This window comes from Lethenteron reissneri, chromosome 40, assembly GCF_015708825.2.
Source record: "Lethenteron reissneri isolate LAM-NWPU_2019-01 chromosome 40, ASM1570882v1, whole genome shotgun sequence".
Taxonomy (NCBI): Eukaryota; Metazoa; Chordata; class Hyperoartia; order Petromyzontiformes; family Petromyzontidae; genus Lethenteron; species Lethenteron reissneri.
Genome location: NC_083818.1, coordinates 1,108,162 through 1,128,358, shown reverse-complemented (window position 1 = coordinate 1,128,358; position 20,197 = coordinate 1,108,162). Strand labels below are relative to the sequence as shown.

The following is a 20,197-nucleotide window of genomic DNA, read 5'->3' as shown; positions in this document are numbered from 1 at the left end:
ACGATCATAAGTAGAGGAGTCCCTGTATAAAAAGACCTGTGGCGGGCCGTACGGTAGTGGGAGCAGCCTCGGTTTCACTCGCAACTGAATCGCGATTGATTGCACGCAACTGCAATGCGATCATTTACATGCAACTGCATCGCGATCGGTTCCATGCAACTGCATCATGACCGATCCAGGCTACTGCATCACGACGGGTTGCATGCAACTGCATCGCGATCGGTTGCACGCACACGAAAATGCATCGCGACCAGTTTCACGCAGCGGCATTGCTGATGTTGTGGACGTCGCTGCAACCGGTTGCTTAAAATGCGGACAGGCTTTATTTACTTTTCCAGTGACGATTTGCTCAGCCATTTGATTGCTCAGGTGCTTGAATCATAATTTCAACTCTCGATAAGAGAGAGAGAGAGGCGGACCGACTCAGAGGCGCGAGGAAGCCACACAGACGAGTGGGGAAAGAGGCAGCGGGCGCCAGGGGCACTTTGCAGATGTGTCGTAATGCAAATGCATCGTAACGCGTTGACCACGCTGAATGAATGACCCCTTGAATGACCAATCCCTCGCACGGCGACGTTTAGTGCCAGGCGATTCGGGCCGGACCGTGCGTCTCGAAATCCTAAAACTCTGATCACACTGAAACCCCCGTCGCGCACAATGGGAAATTGCCGATTCCCATCAACCGCAATTCCACGCGCGCCTTGGCCCTATTAATAATCGCAGTTGTGTGAATTTTGCAACCACGTGAAACAGGAAATGATTCATAATAGCGTGTATTTGATTTTCATGAATTCAGAATCTCGTACAGAAATCAGTTTCTGGATTCCAACATTCCAACACCGCTATGGTCCTGCTATGAATAAAAAAGAAGCATTATGTTGTACTTCGATTCTAGGAAACCCAACAAAATAAATAATCAAAGACTCGTGATTACAAAATCCTGGGATTACGGTACAGTAGAACCCCTCGTAACGACCACCCCTGTCAGCAACTAATCGCTTAACGATGGGCCTCCATAGAGCCCAATGTGTTCGTTTACCGACCATTCCCCTGTTAACGACGGGCTGTTGTAGGTACAATAAATATGAATTAATGCATTACCCGCGTTTATTTTAATGTTATGTGTTTATAATGTTGATAATATATGTGTTAATATCCATTGTTTAAATATTACGAAGTACGTTTATGGGGTGAAAAGGTGGGTAATTCGATACTATCGGAACGAATTAAGCCTTTAACGTACATTCCCTGTACTCGCTTAACTACCAAATTCGCTAGACGATCGGTTTCATGGAACCAATTCCCGTCGTTAAGAGAGAGGAGGAGGGCTTCTACTGTCGATCAATCCAAAAGCCGTTGACGATGACAAATTCTGGTTTGGAATTGCAATTCCCGAGTGCGGTCCTGAACTTTGCACCTTGCTTCTTAGCACATCACCGGTGGGACTCACCACTGGAGAGCCCCACGTCCAGCGCTCGGCCACTGCGTGTCGGAGACTTGGTATCTGCGTGTTGGAGATTTGGCACTGTGTTAGAGTTTTGGTTCCACGTCTTGATATTTGGCACCGCGTCTTGAGATTTGGCAACGTGTCTTGAGATTTGAAACCAAGTCTTCCTATTTGGTACCGGGTTTTGAGGATTTGGTACCGGGTCTTGAGATTTGGTACCCTGTTGGAGATTTGGTATAGCATCTTGAGATTTGGCACTGCGTGTTGGAGATTCGGCGCCGAGATAGGGACGAGATGTGTGCAAACGTGTCGAGACCTCGCGCGGGACGTCGAGATCATGGTGGGGTGGGGGGGGGGTCCTCCCTCTCCCTGGCCGAGATTCCGGAAGGACCTCCAGCAACCTTGGGAGTGAAACCCAGACGCGAGCGACCGAGCACCACCTTGAATTAGAAAACCTACGGCCCTTGTTGCCAGGTGGGACATATTCCCGGCTAGTGCGGCTCAGATGTTTGTGGTGATGGATAAATGATGGTTTGCCAGCTGTGTGCGAAGTGGTTAGGCCTCGTGCGGTTGTAAAATGTGTGAGATGAATTAATGGGCTGTGTGAAATAAAGTCACGGGCTGTATGAAGTGACGTCACGGGCTGTGTGAAGCGACGTCACGGGCTGTGTGAAGCGACGTCACGGGCTGTGTGAAGTGACGTCACGGGCTGTGTGAAGTGACGTCACGGGCTGTGTGAAGTGACGGGCTGGGTGAAGTGAAGTCACGGGCTGTGTCAAGTGACGGGCTGGATGAAGTGACGTCAAGGGCTGTCTGGCCCCAGGGCCGACGGGTTCCTCACCTCTGGTCGAGATCCTCCGGTGTGTGTACAGACACGACGGTCACCTCCCCTGAACCCTAAGACGACGATCCACGGGAGCAACTGGAGGGCAATTGTTTCCAACAACCGTCAGCAGCAACGCGTGAGACACGAGCGACATTGGCAGCTTTGTGGACAACGGATTGGAGTGAGAGCCATTCCTTGATAGTCACTTCATCACTCACATGGTCATTCACTCGATCAGTCAATTGTGAGTATAAACAACAGGGGCACCGCAGTGGAAAGATGTTAACTACCTCGCCTGATGAGCAGGAGGTCGTGGGTTCGATCCTGACCCCTGTCTATTTTGAGTTTGCGGTGTCGCTCTCCCCGTGGCGGCGTGGATTTTTCTCCAGGTAGTCCGGGTTTTCCCTCCACATTTAGAACGAACGTACTCTTTGGGTCTTTCGCTAAAGTCACGGAGATATAAAAATAATAAAAAATCTCAACAGTCATTTTTAAAAATGTTTTATCTATCTACGTGACTTTAGCGAAAGACCCAAAGAGTATGAATTCATGCACTCACGAAAGCTTTAGGTCAATTACAATCAACGCCATGCGTTTTAGAGCAAATGTGCATGCTATACATTTCCGCATTGATGAGCCACTATCCGCATTGATGAACCACTAGCTATCATCTGTGATGGCCTGGTCACTTCCGAAAAAAGAGTTCCCATAAATATGCTAAATTCCTCTTGATATGCAAATTATTTTGTCAAGACGCCCTTCCCCCCTCCATCCCAGCTTAAATAGTCACTCCAAGCCTGGAGTGTGTCATTCAGACAGTCTTCTCGACAGACCTGTTCTCCACCTGAGGACGGCTGCTTGCGTTGTGGCCGAAACGTCCGTGAGAATTATTTTATTGTTTTATTTTTATTATTTTATTATTTCCATTCTACGTTACTTTACCGAAAGAACCAAGAAGATGAATCCCTGCAGTCACGAAAGCTTTAAATCGAAATTTAGCTCCACACAGCTCATGACGTCACGCACCTAGGGGGGGGGGGGGGTCAGACATTTGTGACGATGTGTGTGACAAGGGGGGGGTTTGAGAAATTTGACGTCACATCAAAATGCGCAACTTTAAATAGATATAGACAACACGTTCTACTTAATTAAATAGACTTTTTATCAATTTTTCTCCTACATCAGAGTGCAGCGCCACATCAAATACACACCACAATGACAATAGTTTAAAGCGATTTGAAGCATGGTTTATTTTTTGGGGGGGGGGAGGCAGAGCTTTGTGACGCTATATTTGAGGGGGGTCTGGCTTTTTGTGACGTCGTGTGACGAAGGGGGGGGGGGGTTAAAAATCGTCCAAAATCGCGTGACGTCATTTATGGACGGCCCCTTACCTGGTAAAATAAGTTTGAAATAGTGTAAGCTTTGATTTCCGTGAAAAGAGATTAATCTCTGTTACGCACAGACTTTCAGCCATTTAGTCTCAAATGAAGACAGCTTGGCCATCAGGCAGTGACGTGGGCCCGTCTGCGATCTGATTGGACGTCACCGTCCCAAGTTGGCCACTCGGGGCAGTTGCCGATCAGATTCATTCAGATTCTGGGTAACCAGATGTTGGCCAGTCGCCGGCGACGGTTGTCCTCAAGTTCCCCCAGCGGGTCGTGGCTCTCAGCCGTCTGCGTCTGCGCGACTCGGGGAGCGGCAGTGTCAGCGCTTTGCGCGCTGAGCCACGAATCCGGTCGAACCCCCGAGTTCGACTCCCGCTCACGGCCATCAACACCGGTGACGATTATCTGAAACCGGTCCTGGGCCTCCCCTAGGTTGACTCGGCCTCAAATGAGTACGCTGGGTGCGGTTTGTAGAACTTTGCCCCTGGGGGGGGGGGGGGGGGGGGCAAAAGCCGCCGAGCGCGTGGGGTGCCTTCATCGTGTTGCTACTCGCCAACAGCACTTGCTGCCACCAGTCACTTACAGGCTGGACGGGGGGGGCGGGGGGGATCTTTGTGTTTAACTTTCACGACTTAGCACGGCGTGCCATTTGCTCTCCAGCTGCATGGATGATGACGACGTCACTCGCTCGCTCGACAACCTGCGCGCGTGACGTCGGCGGCACGGCTCGGCTCCCGGAAAGTGGAAAAACAACTGGGCTGGTTTGGCTTAGCATGGGCCCCGGCGCGGAACGGTTTGTACGCAGCGACGCTATTTGTGTCTTAGCGGGGGTCCTGCCGACTCGCCGCCGCTTGAATAAAATAAAAACCCACTTCACTAAGCCAGGGGGGGTGGTTATTTTTTATATATTTTTTTTTAACGACAGGACTTCACCATTGTGGAGCCAGCACAATTGTCGTCGCTGTCATCATCAGCATCGTCATCATGAATTATCATTGCAGCGATTATTCCCGAACGGGGGAATTTTTTATTTTTTATCCGCAGTCACTTGCAACATGTACCCGTAGATTTAAAAAAATCGTACACAACACACGTGCGCGCGCGTGCCCGCGTGCGCGTGCCCGCGTGCGCGCCCGCGTGCGTACGTGTGCCCGTGTACGTGTGCGCGCCCGCGTGCGTACGTGTGCCCGTGTGCCCGTGTACGTGTGCGCGCTCGTGTTAAAGAACAATTCGAGATATCTCGAAGCCGGACTCGCCCCCATTCTGGTTCGTGTCCGGCAAAAACTGCAAAAAAAAACAGTGCCGAGAAAAAGTTTGTGGACGCCAATGATCATTCATAATATAGCTTTTTTTAGGTTAGATCGCGTATATAAATGTGTCGTTAAAACCTGCCACCACCCGACACAGCCAACTAGTAAGGGTTGTCACGTAAACAGAACGTGGCCAATTCGTCACTAGTACAGCACTAACCGGTGTGTTGGAGAGCCAAGCCACAACATTTACACACTGAGTACGACGTTTCGCCAGTAATTACAACTAGCTTCATCAGGCGACAGCCAGATTTGTGGACAAGTCTTACTGTTTCGTTCCTTATACAGAGGCGTAGATATGGTGACCACCCTTCTGCGCTCTTGCACAATGATGGGGGGGGGGGGGCGAGATTACTGTGTCAACGTACATTATGCATGTGCATTATGCGAGCCCTTTGATCTTGTCCATCCTGTCTATTGTGTGTTAAATTAGCCCTACCAACGGTAATCCCTATTGAAGTACGCTGCCCTTTGTAGGAATGCATTTTAATAATGTATTATTTGATGATTCGCTTCCACGCAACACTAAGGCAGTCGCTATCCGGACGGTGAAAATTATTTTTTATTTATTTCAATTTCGATAGATTCTATAATTTAGTCTTGGCCAGTAGTAGCTAGTTTTTCACAAAACTTCAACATTATCAAAATCAATTGAGTGTCCTCGTTGGCAAGCATGTTCTGCTGCTGCTGCTGACAGTTGCATTTGGGAGAATTTAATATTTATCTGATGTTCGTTTAGTCTCGTGCTTTAGTCGCATTTGTCCTGTTTGCCCAACATAGCATTTAGCACATGTGCAGTTAATCCTGTACACTCCTTCTGTTGATGGATATACAATTCTCTATTTTACGTACCGTGCCAAATCTGACTCAGATGTTTTGTCTTTCCAAACATCTGGCTAGTTTATCAGTTACTGCCGCAATGTATGGTATTTTGATCACTTTAATTACTTGGGCAATTCGTTACGAGTACAGCACACCAGTGTGTTGGAGAGCAAATTAGCTTCCTCAGGCGACAGCCAAATTTGGCTGTTGCCAATGAAGCTAGTTGCAATTGAGTCGTAAATACTGCCGAAACGTCGTACGCGAATTGTAAATGTTGTGGATTTGCCCAACACACAACCGGTGCGCTGTACTCGTAACGAATTGGCACGTTCTGTTTACGTGACAAACCTTACTAATTATATATTTACGCTATCTAACAAACAAAAAACCTGTATTGTAGAGATTGGTCGCGAAAGCCTACGTGTTAAACCCATTGATAATTATGGAAATTCCATAGTTTTACCACGAGAGCCTTCTTGAATAAAAACCGTCCTTTTCTTAAATATCCAACAGGGTTTATATTCGCCAATTCCATGTAGGAATTAAACATTGAGTAGTTAAGGTTCAGGACATGTGAAAAAGTAAGCGAATCCCTGGTTTAAGGGAATAATTAGAATCAGGTGTTTAAATAATGAGGTAGATCTTTAAAGGTGAGTTTGGAAGGTCCCACCCAATATAAAGATCAGACAGTTTGTGAGTTTGGTCTTCACCACGTCGGTGAGTGGGAACAAGTCACGTCACGATCAAAATAAATCTGAGGACCTCAGAAAAAGAGTTATTGATGCTCATCAGTCCAGAAAGGGTTACAAACCCAACTCCTCAAATCTGGTGTGAGAGAAACTGACCAGCGGTTACAGGAAACGCTTAGTGGCAGTCATTGTTGCGGTTACTGAATCTACTTTTTCACACGTGGTGATTGAATGTAGAATAATTTGGGGATACATAAATGTTGAAAGAGTATCATGTTTTTGTGTCATTTGTTTAATCAGGTTACCTTTATCTATTATTAGGACTTAGATTAAGAGCTAATAACATTTTAGGTCTGAAATATGTAAAATATGTGAAAGTCCTAAGGGTTTCACAAACTTTTTCTAGGCACTATAAGTAAATATTGTTGTTAAATTACTATAGTTTAATTATATGTACACGTACTTAACATAATACGCTAACTAATTAACACTTAGTGGCTTTAAATGAACGAGCTCATTATAAAATTTGTAACGCGCACAAAATAGAACTTTTAAAAGACGCAGAGAGGCGCGGGAGGATAAATGACGGCGAAACGAATCACCAGATTCCGTCAGAGGTCATCACACTGACAACACACAGATGTTGGGGTGGTGAGGCAGCAGGACGGAGGGAATTACAGACGACCAGAGCTGCGACAGGGTCTCTGTGAGTCTATGGGTCTCTGTGTGAGTCTATGGGTCTCTGTGTGTGTCTATGGGTCTCTGTGTGAGCCTATGGGTCTCTGTGTGAGCCTATGGGTCTCTATGCGAGTCTATGGGTCTCTATGTGAGTCTATGGGTCTCTGTGTGAGCCTATGGGTCTCTGTGTGTCTATGGGTCTTTGTGTGTCTATGGGTCTTTGTGTGTCTTTAGGACTCTGTGTGAGTCTATGGGTATCTGTGTGAGTCTACGGGTCTCTGTGCGAGTCTACGGGTCTCTGTAGAAGTCTATGGGTCTCTGTGTGAGTCTATGGGTTTCTGTGCGAGCCTATGGGTCTCTGTGTGAGTCGAAGGGTCTCTGTGAGTCTATGGGTCTCTGTGTGTGTCTATGGGTCTCTGTGTGAGCCTATGGGTCTCTATGCGAGTCTATGGGTCTCTATGTGAGTCTATGGGTCTCTGTGTGTGTCTATAGGTCTCTGTGTGTCTATGGGTCTCTGTATCTATGGGTCTCTGTGTGTGTCTATGGGTCTCTATGCGAGTCTATGGGTCTCTATGTGAGTCTATGGGTCTCTGTGTGTGTCTATAGGTCTCTGTGTGTCTATGGGTCTCTGTATCTATGGGTCTCTGTGTGAGTCTATGGGTCTCTATGCGAGTCTATGGGTCTCTGTATGAGTCTACGGGTCTCTGTGCGAGTCTATGGGTCTCTGTGTGTCTATGGGTCTCTGTGCGAGTCTATGGATCTCTGTGCGAGTCTATGGGTCTCTGTGTGAGTCTATGGGTCTCTGTGTGAGTGTACGGGTCTCTGTGTGAGTCTATGGGTCTCTGTGTGAGTCTATGGGTCTCTGTGTGTGTCTATGGGTCTCTGTTAGTCTATGGGTCTCTGTGTGAGTGTACGGGTCTCTGTGTGAGTCTATGGGTCTCTGTGTGAGTCTATGGGTCTCTGTGCGTGTCTATGGGTCTCTATGTTAGTCTATGGGTCTCTGTGTGAGTGTACAGGTCTCTGTGTGAGTCTATGGGTCTCTGTGTGAGTCTATGGGTCTCTATGTGTGTCTATAGGTCTCTGTGTGAGTCTATGGGTCTCTGTGTGAGTCTGCGGGTCTCTGTGTGAGTCTATTGGTCTCTGTGTGAGTCTATGGGTCTCTGTGTGAGTCTACGGGTCTCTGTGTGAGTCTATGGGTCTCTGTGTGAGTCTACGGGTCTCTGTTTGAGTCTATGGGTCTCTGTGTTAGTCTATGGGTCTCTGTGTGAGTCTGCAGGTCTCTGTGTGAGTCTATGGGTCTCTGTGTGAGTCTATTGTTCTCTGTGTGTGTCTATGGGTCTCTGTGTTAGTCTATGGGTCTCTGTGTGAGTCTGTAGGTCTCTGTGTGAGTCTATGGGTCTCTGTGTGAGTCTATGGGTCTCTGTGTGAGTCTATGGGTCTCTGTGTGAGTCTATGGGTCTCTGTGTGAGTCTGCGGGTCTCTGTGTGAGTCTATTGGTCTCTCTGTGTGCGCTAGGGAGGCTCAAAATAAGGTGGTGGGGGCTCCATGGTTGCTAGGAGATGTTAACGACCTCGCCTGGTACACAGGAGGTAGTGGGTTCGATCCCAACCCTGACGCCGGCTGTAAATGTTGAGTTTGTGTGTCTCTCTCTCTCTCCCCGTGGTCGCGTGGATTTCTCTCCGGGTCCTCCGATTTTCCCCTCCATATTTCGAATCAACGTCACGTGTTTTAAAGCAAATTTTTACGCGATAAATTTCCACATGGATGAGCCATTATCATTGAGCTATCGTTTGTGATGGCCAAGATCGCTTCAGAAAAAAGAGCTCTACAGCTCAGTGGGCCTTACCTGGTAAAGTAAAGAGGAAGAGGAGGACTCATGGGGGTGAACTGGAGACATTGGTGTGGACGGGAATATGGGTCTCGTTCCACATTCCCTGCCAAAGCCTCACCTTGGCAATGGAGTCATAGAACGGGTCGCTTGTAATGATGTTCACTCCATCATCATCATCATCGCCATCAGAGCCATCGTCGTCGTCATCTCGTTGATCTTCATCGCTCTCGTAACCATCACCACCATTTTTATCACGAGCTTTTTCTGCTTTGTGAAAATCATCATCGTCACCATCATGATGGTTACCATCATCATCGTCACCATCATGATCATTACCATCATCACCATCATCATCGTCACCATCATCATCGTCACCATCATGATCATTACCATCATGATCGTTACCATCATCCCTATCATCATCACCATCATGATCGTTACCATCACCATTGCCGCTATCATTATCATCTCTCTTCGTAAAGCCACCACCACCAGCAATGTCTTCATCATCATCATCTATCTCATCAATGCTGCCACCCTTGTTAAATTCATCATCACCGTGATCACCACCACCGTCGCCACCATCGGCGTCGTCCCCACTATCGTCCCCACCGTACGCCGCAGGGTGCAGAGGAGGGTGCGTGCCGGGAGGGTAAAGTATGGGCGCGACCCCCTGCAGCTGCGCGAGAAGCGGGTCCCAGGCCCCCCACGCGGCCTCCAGCTCGCCCAGCGACACGAAGTCGGCGCCGCGGCCACGCAGGGCGGCGTCCAGCAGCACGGCGTGGGCACTGCCCTCCAGCGCCAGCTCCAGCGCCACCTCGTCGTCGTCGCCGTTGATGTTGTCGGGGTCGCGGTTGGACTGGGAACGACAAGAACGGCGGTAATGCTGCCGTCGAGTCATCGTCACCATCGCTGCTGCTGCTGCACGAAGCCGCTTGGCCTACGGCGAGCGCTTGGTACAAAGCCACGACCGGGGTGAGCATCACAGCTGCACTCAGTGCTGCTAGCGAGGAGCAGGCATGAAGGCCGGTTCAGCACACGAGGAGGTCTGTGGCCAGCACCACGCCCGGCCACCTTTGTCTCCCTCGTGGCAATGTTTTACACATCGCACCAGGTACTCATTTGAGGCTGAGTCGACCTAGGGGAGGCCCAGGACCGGTTAAGATAATCGTCACCGGTGTTGGCCGTGAGCGGGAATCGAACTCAGGTCGTCGGGTTCGTAGCGCAGCGGAGCGCCGACCACCACCACCACCGCCACCACCACCACCACCGGGACTCACCGCGCCGTCTCTGCCGCCGCCGCCGCCGGGCTGTGACCGCAGCACGAACGCGTGGAACGAGTCGAGCGGCGCGCCCAGCCATCGGATTCTCCTCCCTGCTGCGGCGACAGCCTCCCCCTCCTCCCCCTCGGGGGGGGGCTCCAGGTCGTCGTCTCCGAGGCCGAGCTCCTCCGGGCTCCGCGCCTCCCTCCAGAGCCGCTCGTCGACGCGCGGCCGGAAGAGAGAGCGGCTCACGAGCAGCGCCGACGCGTGGCCCGCTCCGGATCCGGCTCCAGCTCCGGATTCCGACTCCGGTTCGTGGGCGCCGCCGCCCCCAACGAGGAAGACGATCTGGGCCCCGCGGGGGCGGCGCAGGAGCAGGCGCGCGAGGGCCACGCGGCGCCGTGACGACAGCTTGCCCGAGGCGAGCACGAAGGGCACGGAGCGCCAGCGCGGCGAGGACCAGCGAAGCGCCACCGCTGCATGGGGGGGGGGGGGGCAGGGGACGTCGGGGGGATAGGGGGGTAATGAACGAGCGATGAGTGAAGCCGGGTGGAGTAAACAAGACCCCTCCCCCCCGCTCCTCATTCCCATAGATGGCATTGCACTGGTTCGTGCATTGTAATCGTGCAGAGTCCACTAACCACGACACGGCTGCTCCCACACACAACTATTAGACACATCACCACAACCATCATCACCACCTGTTGGTTTAAAATATAGGCTGAAAAAAAGGTGTGTCTTAGCGTCCCCAGTTGCACAAGGCAACGTTATTATCGCTACACTCGAGAAGAATTACAGCCGAACCCCTCTTAACGACGAGCCTCCATAGAGTCCAATGTGTAGTGTATAGTAGTGTATAGTGTATAGCAGTGTAGTGTATAGTAGTGTAGTGTATAGCAGTGTAGTGTATAGTGTAGTGTATAGTGGTGTAGTGTATAGTGTAGTGCCTCGTAGTGTATAGTAGTGTAGTGTATAGTGTAGTGTATAGCAGTGTAGTGTATAGCAGTGTATAGTGTATAGTAGTGTAGTGCATAGTGTATAGTAGTGTAATGCCTCCATAAACCCCAACGTGTTCGCTTACCAACCATTCCTTTGTTAACGATAGGCTGTTGTAGATACAGTAAACAGTGAATGAATGCATCGATTAACCGCATTTCTTTTAATATTATGTGTTTATAATGTTGTTAGTATCTTTATGCACTAATATCCATTGTTTAAATATTATAAAGTACGTTTGTTTGGGTGAAGAAGGGAGTAACTTTCGATGCTGTCGGAATGAATTAAGCCTTTAACGTGCATCCCCTACACTCGCTTAACGACCAAATCACTTAACGAGTGGTTTCGTGGAACCAATTACCGTCGTTAAGATGAGGAGGGCTTCTACTGTCGATTATCGATAATCTTTTCATTATCATCTATCATCGATAATTATCGATTATCCGGTGGCTTCGGGGGGCGGGGGGTGAGGGGGAGGGGGCACCGGATTTTTTAAAAAGCCGAATAATCGCTAAATCGTCGTTAATTAAAATAGCTTATTTTGACAACTTCTTGCATGACAATTATGTGTGTAGGTGTTGCCGCATTTTGTTTAGTGTTCTCAATTTGTTTACTGTGTGAAAAGTGGCATAAATAAACATACAAAGACAAAAATAAACATCCTTCTATTTTAAAATGTTACGATATTTACTGTACCGTACTTACCACTCCAATCTTTAATACTCTGCATCATGGGGTGATGTATACGCGTGCAGTATTTTCATTAAGTTGTATGTAGTGTATCATGTACCATATATATTTGACATCTGAAATTAAGAATAGCTCCGTTGTTTTGTCACGCACACGGTGCCGATCACCGGAACTGGGTCACAGCCTTCGGTGCGATGTTTTGCCGGCTTCGCCGGATCGGCCCCCCCGGGAAACAGCCGGATAATGTTGTAAGCAGGCCGGATAAGCGCGCGGTGCCGGATAATCGATTGATCAACCGTACTTTTCCACCAAAGCCCGGCTCCGTGCACGGGCGCGAGGAGACGTGCGGGGAGGTGCCACACCTGCATAGGTCGCCGTGCGGCTGCCGTTGCCCTCGGCGACCCCGGCCAGCCCCAGCTCCTGGGCAAGCTCCTCCCCGTAGCCCTCGTACTGGCCAATCACGGCGCTCGAGCGATCCGGGGGCAGCAGCTCGGCCAACGAGGCGGCCCGCAGCATCGCCGCGGTGACGGGGTCGCGAGCGGGGGGCATCTCCATGGCGATGAGGGCCGCCACCTGGGTCAGGTGGTTCTGCAGCACGTCGCGCACCACCCCGTACTTGTCGTAGAAGCTCATCCGCCCTGTGGGGGGTGGGGGGTGGGGGATGGAGGGGGGTGGGGGGGGGTGGGATGGAGGGGGGTGGGGGATGGAGGGGGGTGGGGGATGGAGGGGGGTGGGGGATGGAGGGGGGTGGGGGATGGAGGGGGGTGGGGGGTGTGGGATGGAGGGGGGTGGGGGGGGTGGGATGGAGGGGGGTGGGGGGTGTGGGATGGAGGGGGTGGGGGGGGTGGGATGGAGGGGGGTGGGGGGGGTGGGATGGAGGGGGGTGGGGGATGGAGGGGGGTGGGGGATGGAGGGAGGTGGGGGGTGTGGGATGGAGGGGGGTGGGGGGTGGGGGATGGAGGGGGGTGGGAGGTGTGGGATGGAGGGGGGTGGGGGGTGTGGGATGGAGGGGGGTGGGATGGAGGGGGGAGGGGGGTGGGGGATGGAGGGGGGTGGGGGGTGGGGGATGGAGGGGGGTGGGGGATGGAGGGGGGTGGGGGATGGAGGGGGGTGGGGGGTGTGGGATGGAGGGGGGTGGGGGATGGAGGGGGGTGGGGGATGGAGGGGGGTGGGAGATGGAGGGGGGTGGGGGGTGTGGGATGGAGGGGGGTGGGGGATAGGGGGGTGGGGGATGGAGGGGGGAGGGAAGCGGTGGCGCAGCGGTGAGCACTACAAACCTGGCGATCCTGGGGTCGATTTCCTGCTCACGGCCGATGCCGCCAATGGCGATTATCCGAACCGGTCCTGGGCCTCTGCCCTAGGTCGACTCAGCCTTAAATGAGTACCTAGTGCGGTGTGTAAATATCGTCGCTGGAGAGACAATGGCGGCCGGGCGTGGTGTTGGTTACCCACCCCCTGGTGTGCTGTGTCGGCCTTCATAGGTGCTTGCGAACAGCACTTCACCTAACAATCTGCAAAAGGCTATACGGGGGATCTTTGTCTTTGGTATTGGTGCTGTTGAAAGTGATGATGTTGATGGTGATGTTTCAAGTGGTGGTTGATGTTGATGGTGGTGATGATGGTAGCGGTGTGTAAACATCGCCACTGGGGTGACAAAGGCGGCCGGGCGTGGTGTTGGCCACCCACCCCCTCGTGTGCCATGCTGTTCTTCTTAGGTGCATCTCACTAACAGTACTTGCCCCTACAGTGTATTAAGGCTACACGGGGTATCTTTGTCTTTTGGGGGTGGGGAGGATGGGGGATGGCGTGACGGCAATGACGATGATGGTAAAGAGGTAGCCGTTGCCCTTCTCGAGCCGCCGGTTCGTGATGGCCGTGTCGGCTGTAAAGCTGCAAGATGCCGAGTGCGAGTCGGAGGGCTCCGGCCCGGTGCGTCTCCGTTCATAATGGCCGTGTCGGTGGCAACTGCTGAGGGGGCTGTGGGTTTGAGACCAGGCACCGGATGTCTCCGTCGGGGGTCCGTGACGGTGGTGTTAACGACACACCGAGGCCGTGACCCCGAGAGCCTGGGTATCGGTGTCTCTTTCTTCCAGGGGGGTTCATCTTGGCCCTGTCAGAGACACTGAGATGGTACTGCTGAGGTTGAGCCCCTCAAGGCAGAGACACCAGACACAGAGGTTGAACTCAGGTCTCAGCGGTGCTTGCTTGGTGTCCCGTGACACGACCATTATTAACCCCAGGCAGACCACCAATTCAGGGATTGGTTTCAACGGTTGCCGGATCAGCGCCTCGAACACGGCCATTCTGAACCTCCTCTCTCCCCGTGGTCGCGGGGACTTTTCTCCGGGTCCCTCCAGTTGTTCCCTCCACATTTCGAATCAACGTCAAGCGGTCAGATCATTTTGGCTTCCGTAAATTTCCACACGATGACATAGCAGCTCAATGGGGCCTTACACCTATTAAAATAAAAATAGTTTAAAGTTTAACCTTTGACCCCGTGCGCCTCCATCAGTGTGACCTCCACCCTGCGGACGTTGGGGCCGCCCCAGACGGTGGTGAGAGACGGAGCATTGAGCGCTCGGAACGGCAGGATCGCAGCCACCGCCTTCACCGCACAACCACACACAGCCACACACCACACAACCACACGTCATCCACACACTCACAACCATACAAACACACACTCACAGCCACACAGACACACATAACCACGTGGCAACCACGTGGTCACACACACACACATCATCCACACACTAACAATCACAAGGACAAAGATGCCTCCGTAAAGCCAGACTGTTGGGGCAAGTGCTGTTAGTGAGCACCCATGAAGGCCGGAGTGGGGGTGGGTGGCCAGCACCACACTCGACCGCCTTTGTCTCCCTCATGGTGATGTTTACTAACCATACTCGCTGCAGAATGGCACAGGAGAACATACAAACTCCACACAGACAGGGCACACACACGCACAGCCACACACGGACACAAACACAACCACACGTCAACCACACATCCACACACAACTGCACATGGACACGCGGTGACGTCACCACGATGCTTGTGCCAGGCCATGTGCACCTTGAGGCCACGTGAAGTGTCGAACGCCCGCTGACAGGAGGTCACGGGGCAGACCCAGGTGCCACAGGTCTACTGACTGAGATGACTGGCTGATGCACCACCTGTGCCCCTACTGTGCCAACTTGCTGTGCTTTAGCCACCCGGCACTCCGCTCGTTGTTGTGAGCGTCGCTCATCCGCCGTCTGTTGTAGTTGGAAGGCGACTGCCTCCAACTTCCCAGTAGCGTCCTTCACGAGCCTCCTCCACTGAGGCCAATCTTGTACCACATCACTCCATCTTTTCTCTAGCCTGTGCCGCGCCCATTTAGCCCCCTCTATCCGGCCGAACAAAAGCTGTTTAGGCATGCGGTGGCTGGGCATACGGGCTACATAACCAAGCCAATGCAGCCTTGCCTGCCGGAGGAGCTCACCGATGGGACTTTGCCCAGATCTTTCAAGGACCTATGAGCTCCTCACACAATCCAGCCTGGTTAAACCCAGGATGGATCGTAGGCAGGCTAGCCTAAATGTTTCCAATCGGCGAAGATGCTCCATTAGGGGGGTCCACGTTTTGCAAGCGAAGAGAAGGAAGGGAATGACCGTGGCCGAAAAGACCTGAAGCTTCGTGCGGAGCGACAGACCAGGTAGCTTCCACACAGCGTTACACAACCGATGAAAAGATATTGCCGCTCGACTGATTTGGAGTGAGACCTCTGCTGTTAAACCAGAGCCGGTCATGAGCACACTGCCCAGGTATGGGAAACTCTCCACTCTCTCCACAACTGCCCCATCACCGATTGGGAGTTGTGGGGGTAGAGTGTCCGATGGTACAAAATGCCCAGGCAAGTGCTTAGTTTTGGTGGGGCTGATGGTAAGGCCTCATCTCTTAGTGGCACGCTCCAGTTTCAGCAGCAGCGTCTCCAACTCCTCCTCTGAATGAACAGCAATTACCAAATCATCGCCATACATAACGTAGTTGACCAATAGGGAGCCATCCCTTGACCGCACCCGGGCATCGATCAGCCTCCCATTATATCTGTACCAAATGGAAATTCCCCCGGTACAGCTATTGAAGGCTTCACGAACTATGTGGTCGAAATAGATGTTAAATAATGTGGGAGCCAGAGGACATCCCCGTCGCACCTCAAGGTGTACAGGGAATGGCTCTGACTTCCCAGACACGTAGTTTTACCCGGGCCCGCTCACCATCATGAAGTTCCTTAATGATCGTGAGCAGAGGGTCAGGGACTCCGAAAGCACGAAGAACAACCCAGAGCCCAGGCCTACTGATGGTATCATCGGCCTTCACCAGGTCAATGAAGCAGAGATGTAGGTCTTGTTGGAATTCCTTACACCTCTGCTGTAGCAGACGGACAGAAAATATGGCATCCGTGCAGGACCGCCCTTTCCTGAAACCGCATTGGGGCTCCGCAAGCCTCTCCTCAGTGTGCCTAACAAGGCGATGTTGAATAATCCTTGCCAGGACCTTTCCCGGCACACTGAGGAGTGAGATGCCTCTGTAGTTGTTACAGTCTGTGCGGTCCCCTTCTTAAAGAGGGGGACCACCAGGGCATCCTTCCAGTCCTGCAGAACCCGTCCAGTGGTCCAGACTGTTGTTATGATGTCATGTAGGGCAGTCTGTGCACAAAAGCCACCCTCCCTCAGCATTTCGCTTGGGAGATCATCTCTGCCCGGTGCCTTTCCTGGTCTCAGACTCTGGATCCCCTTCAGTACTTCCTCAATAGATGGCACCTCAGCCAGCCACTCACAGGGGGTGACTTCCTCCTCCAATATTTGAGGAACCGCAGCCTCAGCAGGGTCATCCCCACTTTGTCCCACGTTTTCCTGGCTGAGGGTTTCCCCTCCCCCAGGACCTCACAGAAATGCTCAGCAAATCAGCAAACCTGTTCCTGGGGGTCGGAGATTGGATCACCGTTCTTTCCCCTAATGGTGGTAATAGGTGTGGCGCTGCAGGTTACTTTGTGATGGAATTAAAGAGCGATTTGTGATCGCAGGCCATTGAGGCAGACTCCATCTCCTCAGCAACCCGCGACGACCAACCATCCTTGCAGCGCCTCACGGCTCTCCGAACCTCTGAGCGAAGGTTGCGGTAAGCCTCCTCATTCTCCGACGTGGTATGCTGTAGCCGATGAGAGTGGGGGCCTGTCGCTTTTTCTCAGCCAGCCTGAACACCTCCTCTGTCAGCCAGGGTCTCTGGGGAGGTCTGGATTGTGTACCCAAAGCAGCCATTGCAGCTGCATGAGCCACAGTCCTAAACCTTGCCAATTTACCCTCGATATCAGGAGGAGTGGGGGACGATGCCAACCCCAGCTGCAAGTGATGATGAAATTCTCGCTTGCAACTTTCATCAGCTAGCTGAGACCATGCCACTAAGGGTTTGAATGGGGTCTTGGGTGTCCAACCACGGGAGTGGAAGAATGGCAGGCGCATCTTACAGATGACAAGTCGATGGTCAGTGGGCAGATCAGCTCCACGGTAGGTCCTGGTGTCAAGGACATGGGCCCGCATCCGCTGTTCCGTCACTATGTAGTCCAGCAGATGTTCTTGCTTGGACCCGGCATGCATCCATGATGTGGTGTGGATGCGCCGATGCCGGAACAGCGTGTTGGTAATTACAAGCCCATGGGCTGCACAAAAATCTAGCAGCCTCCTGCCGTTGTTATTGAGCTGATCTGGCCCATGCCTTCCAATTACTCCAGACCAGGTGCCAGCATCATGACCAACTCGGGCATTGAAGTCACCCAACAAGATCACTCTATGCCGAGGGGCCAATTTAGCTAGCACCTGTGACAGGAGGTCATAGAATGCATCTGACTCATCGGCCTTGCCTGCATCCCTCCACAGTTGTTCGTCTTCAGTGGGGGCATAAGTAATCACAACCACCACTCCTCGCCTCCGGTTGATGGGAAGGCGAGCCCAAAGTAGCCTGGGGCTTACAGCTTCCCACACCTCACTGCCACGCTCCCACGCCCCTTCATTCTTTTGTTCAGAAGAAGAGCCACTCCCTGTTGTTTGGCAGTCTCCTGCCCCGAATAGAGGACTGTCCACCCCTCATTGTGGCAGGAGCCAGAGCCGGTCCACCGGACCTCTTGAATACCACAGAGATCCAGGCGGTACCGGTCCAGCGCCCAACAAAGGAGTGGCAGCCTCTCCTCCACAGTGAGAGTTTGAACATTCCACGTGGCCACACGTAGTAGTTTTTTGTTGTTTCTGGAGGAGCCCGAGGGTAAGGATTCAGTCTCCTGGCTCCGCCAAATGGGGTTTGGCCAGGAGACGTCATAGACGCCTGTCCCCCCGGGGCCTCCAGCACAAGCTTATTTATAAAATTTTGTGGTCGTGGTTTAGTGGTAATTAATTGAAGGTGGAGGAGTTACCAGCCATTCGCACTGGTCCAGAGACCCCATTTAGCCGCTGTGGTGGTTACAAATGCCGTGAAGGGAAAAGCCAATCGGAATTGGCCCTCCCCCCCACAGCACTGCCCACGACAGCGTTGCCCATCCGGCACCACAAGGAGGTAGAGGGTTGTTTTGCTGGACATACGCACTAAAACAACCACACATTAACAAAACAATAACACATACAAACACAACCACACGTCAACCACACATCCACACGCACACACCGACAACCGTACAACCACGAGCACATATCCGCACGCAACAACCACACGCGTAGACCTCAACAACCACACACGTAGACCATAACCACACACGTAGACCTCAACAACCACACACGTAGACCACAGCAACCACACGTAGACCACAACAACCACGCGTAGACCACAACAACCACATGTAGACCTCAACAACCACACGTAGACCACAACAACCACACACGTAGACCACAACAACCACACGTAGACCACAACAACCACATGTAGACCTCAACAACCACACGTAGACCACAACAACCACACACGTAGACCATAACCACACACGTAGACCACAACAACCACACACGTAGACCTCAACAACCTACACGTAGACCACAACAACCACGCGTAGACCTCAACAACCACACACGTAGACCATAACCACACACGTAGACCTCAACAACCACACACGTAGACCACAGCAACCACACGTAGACCACAACAACCACATGTAGACCTCAACAACCACATGTAGACCTCAACAACCACACACGTAGACCATAACCACACACGTAGACCTCAACAACCACACACGTAGACCACAGCAACCACACGTAGACCACAACAACCACACGTAGACCTCAACAACCACACGTAGACCACAACAACCACACACGTAGACCACAACAACCACACGTAGACCACAACAACCACACACGTAGACCACAACAACCACACACGTAGACCACAACAACCACACGTAGACCTCAACAACCACACGTAGACCACAACAACCACACGTAGACCACAACAACCACACACGTAGACCACAACAACCACACATAGACCACAACAACCACACGTAGACCACAACAACCACACGTAGACCACAACAACCACACACGTAGACCACAACAACCACACACGTAGACCACAACAACCACACATAGACCACAACAACCACACGTAGACCACAACAACCACACGTAGACCACAACAACCACACGTAGACCACAACAACCACACACGTAGACCACAACAACCACACGTAGACCACAACAACCACACGTAGACCACAACAACCACACACGTAGACCACAACAACCACACACGTAGACCACAACAACCACACATAGACCACAACAACCACACGTAGACCACAACAACCACACGTAGACCACAACAACCACACACGTAGACCACAACAACAACCACACGTAGACCTCAACAACCACACACGTAGACCTCAACAACCACACACGTAGACCTCAACAACCACACACGTAGACCTCAACAACCACACATAGACCTCATAAACCACACGTAGACCACAACAACCACACACGTAGACCTCAACAACCACACATAGACCTCATCAACCACACGTAGACCTCAACAACCACACACGTAGACCACAACAACCACACATGTAGACCTCAACAACCACACACGTAGACCACAACAACCACACGTAGACCTCAACAACCACACACGTAGACCACAACAACCACACACGTAGACCTCAACAACCACACACGTAGACCACAACAACCACACGTAGACCTCAACAACCACACACGTAGACCACAACAACC

The 20,197-nt window shown here is 51.9% G+C and overlaps 1 protein-coding gene across 4 annotated transcripts in view; it reads right to left on the bottom strand.

Moving 5' to 3' along the window:
* Positions 1 to 26: 26 nt before the first annotated feature.
* LOC133352505 (GDH/6PGL endoplasmic bifunctional protein-like) overlaps positions 27 to 20,197 on the bottom strand; it is a 41,497-nt gene continuing 21,326 nt past the window's right edge. For 3 of the 4 annotated variants that reach the window (XM_061568188.1, XM_061568187.1, XM_061568189.1), the window contains exons 5-10: positions 14,424 to 14,541; positions 12,299 to 12,574; positions 10,269 to 10,726; positions 9,107 to 9,847; positions 2,289 to 2,369; positions 27 to 1,848 (exon numbers count right to left, since the gene is read on the bottom strand). In XM_061568188.1, coding sequence (XP_061424172.1) covers positions 1,783 to 1,848; positions 2,289 to 2,369; positions 9,107 to 9,847; positions 10,269 to 10,726; positions 12,299 to 12,574; positions 14,424 to 14,541 — 1,740 coding nt within the window. In that variant the 3' untranslated portion in view covers positions 27 to 1,782. Of the gene's footprint in view, positions 1,849 to 2,288; positions 3,300 to 9,106; positions 9,848 to 10,268; positions 10,727 to 12,298; positions 12,575 to 14,423; positions 14,542 to 20,197 lie in introns of all 4 variants that reach the window. The other variant, XR_009756274.1, reaches the window with a different exon arrangement.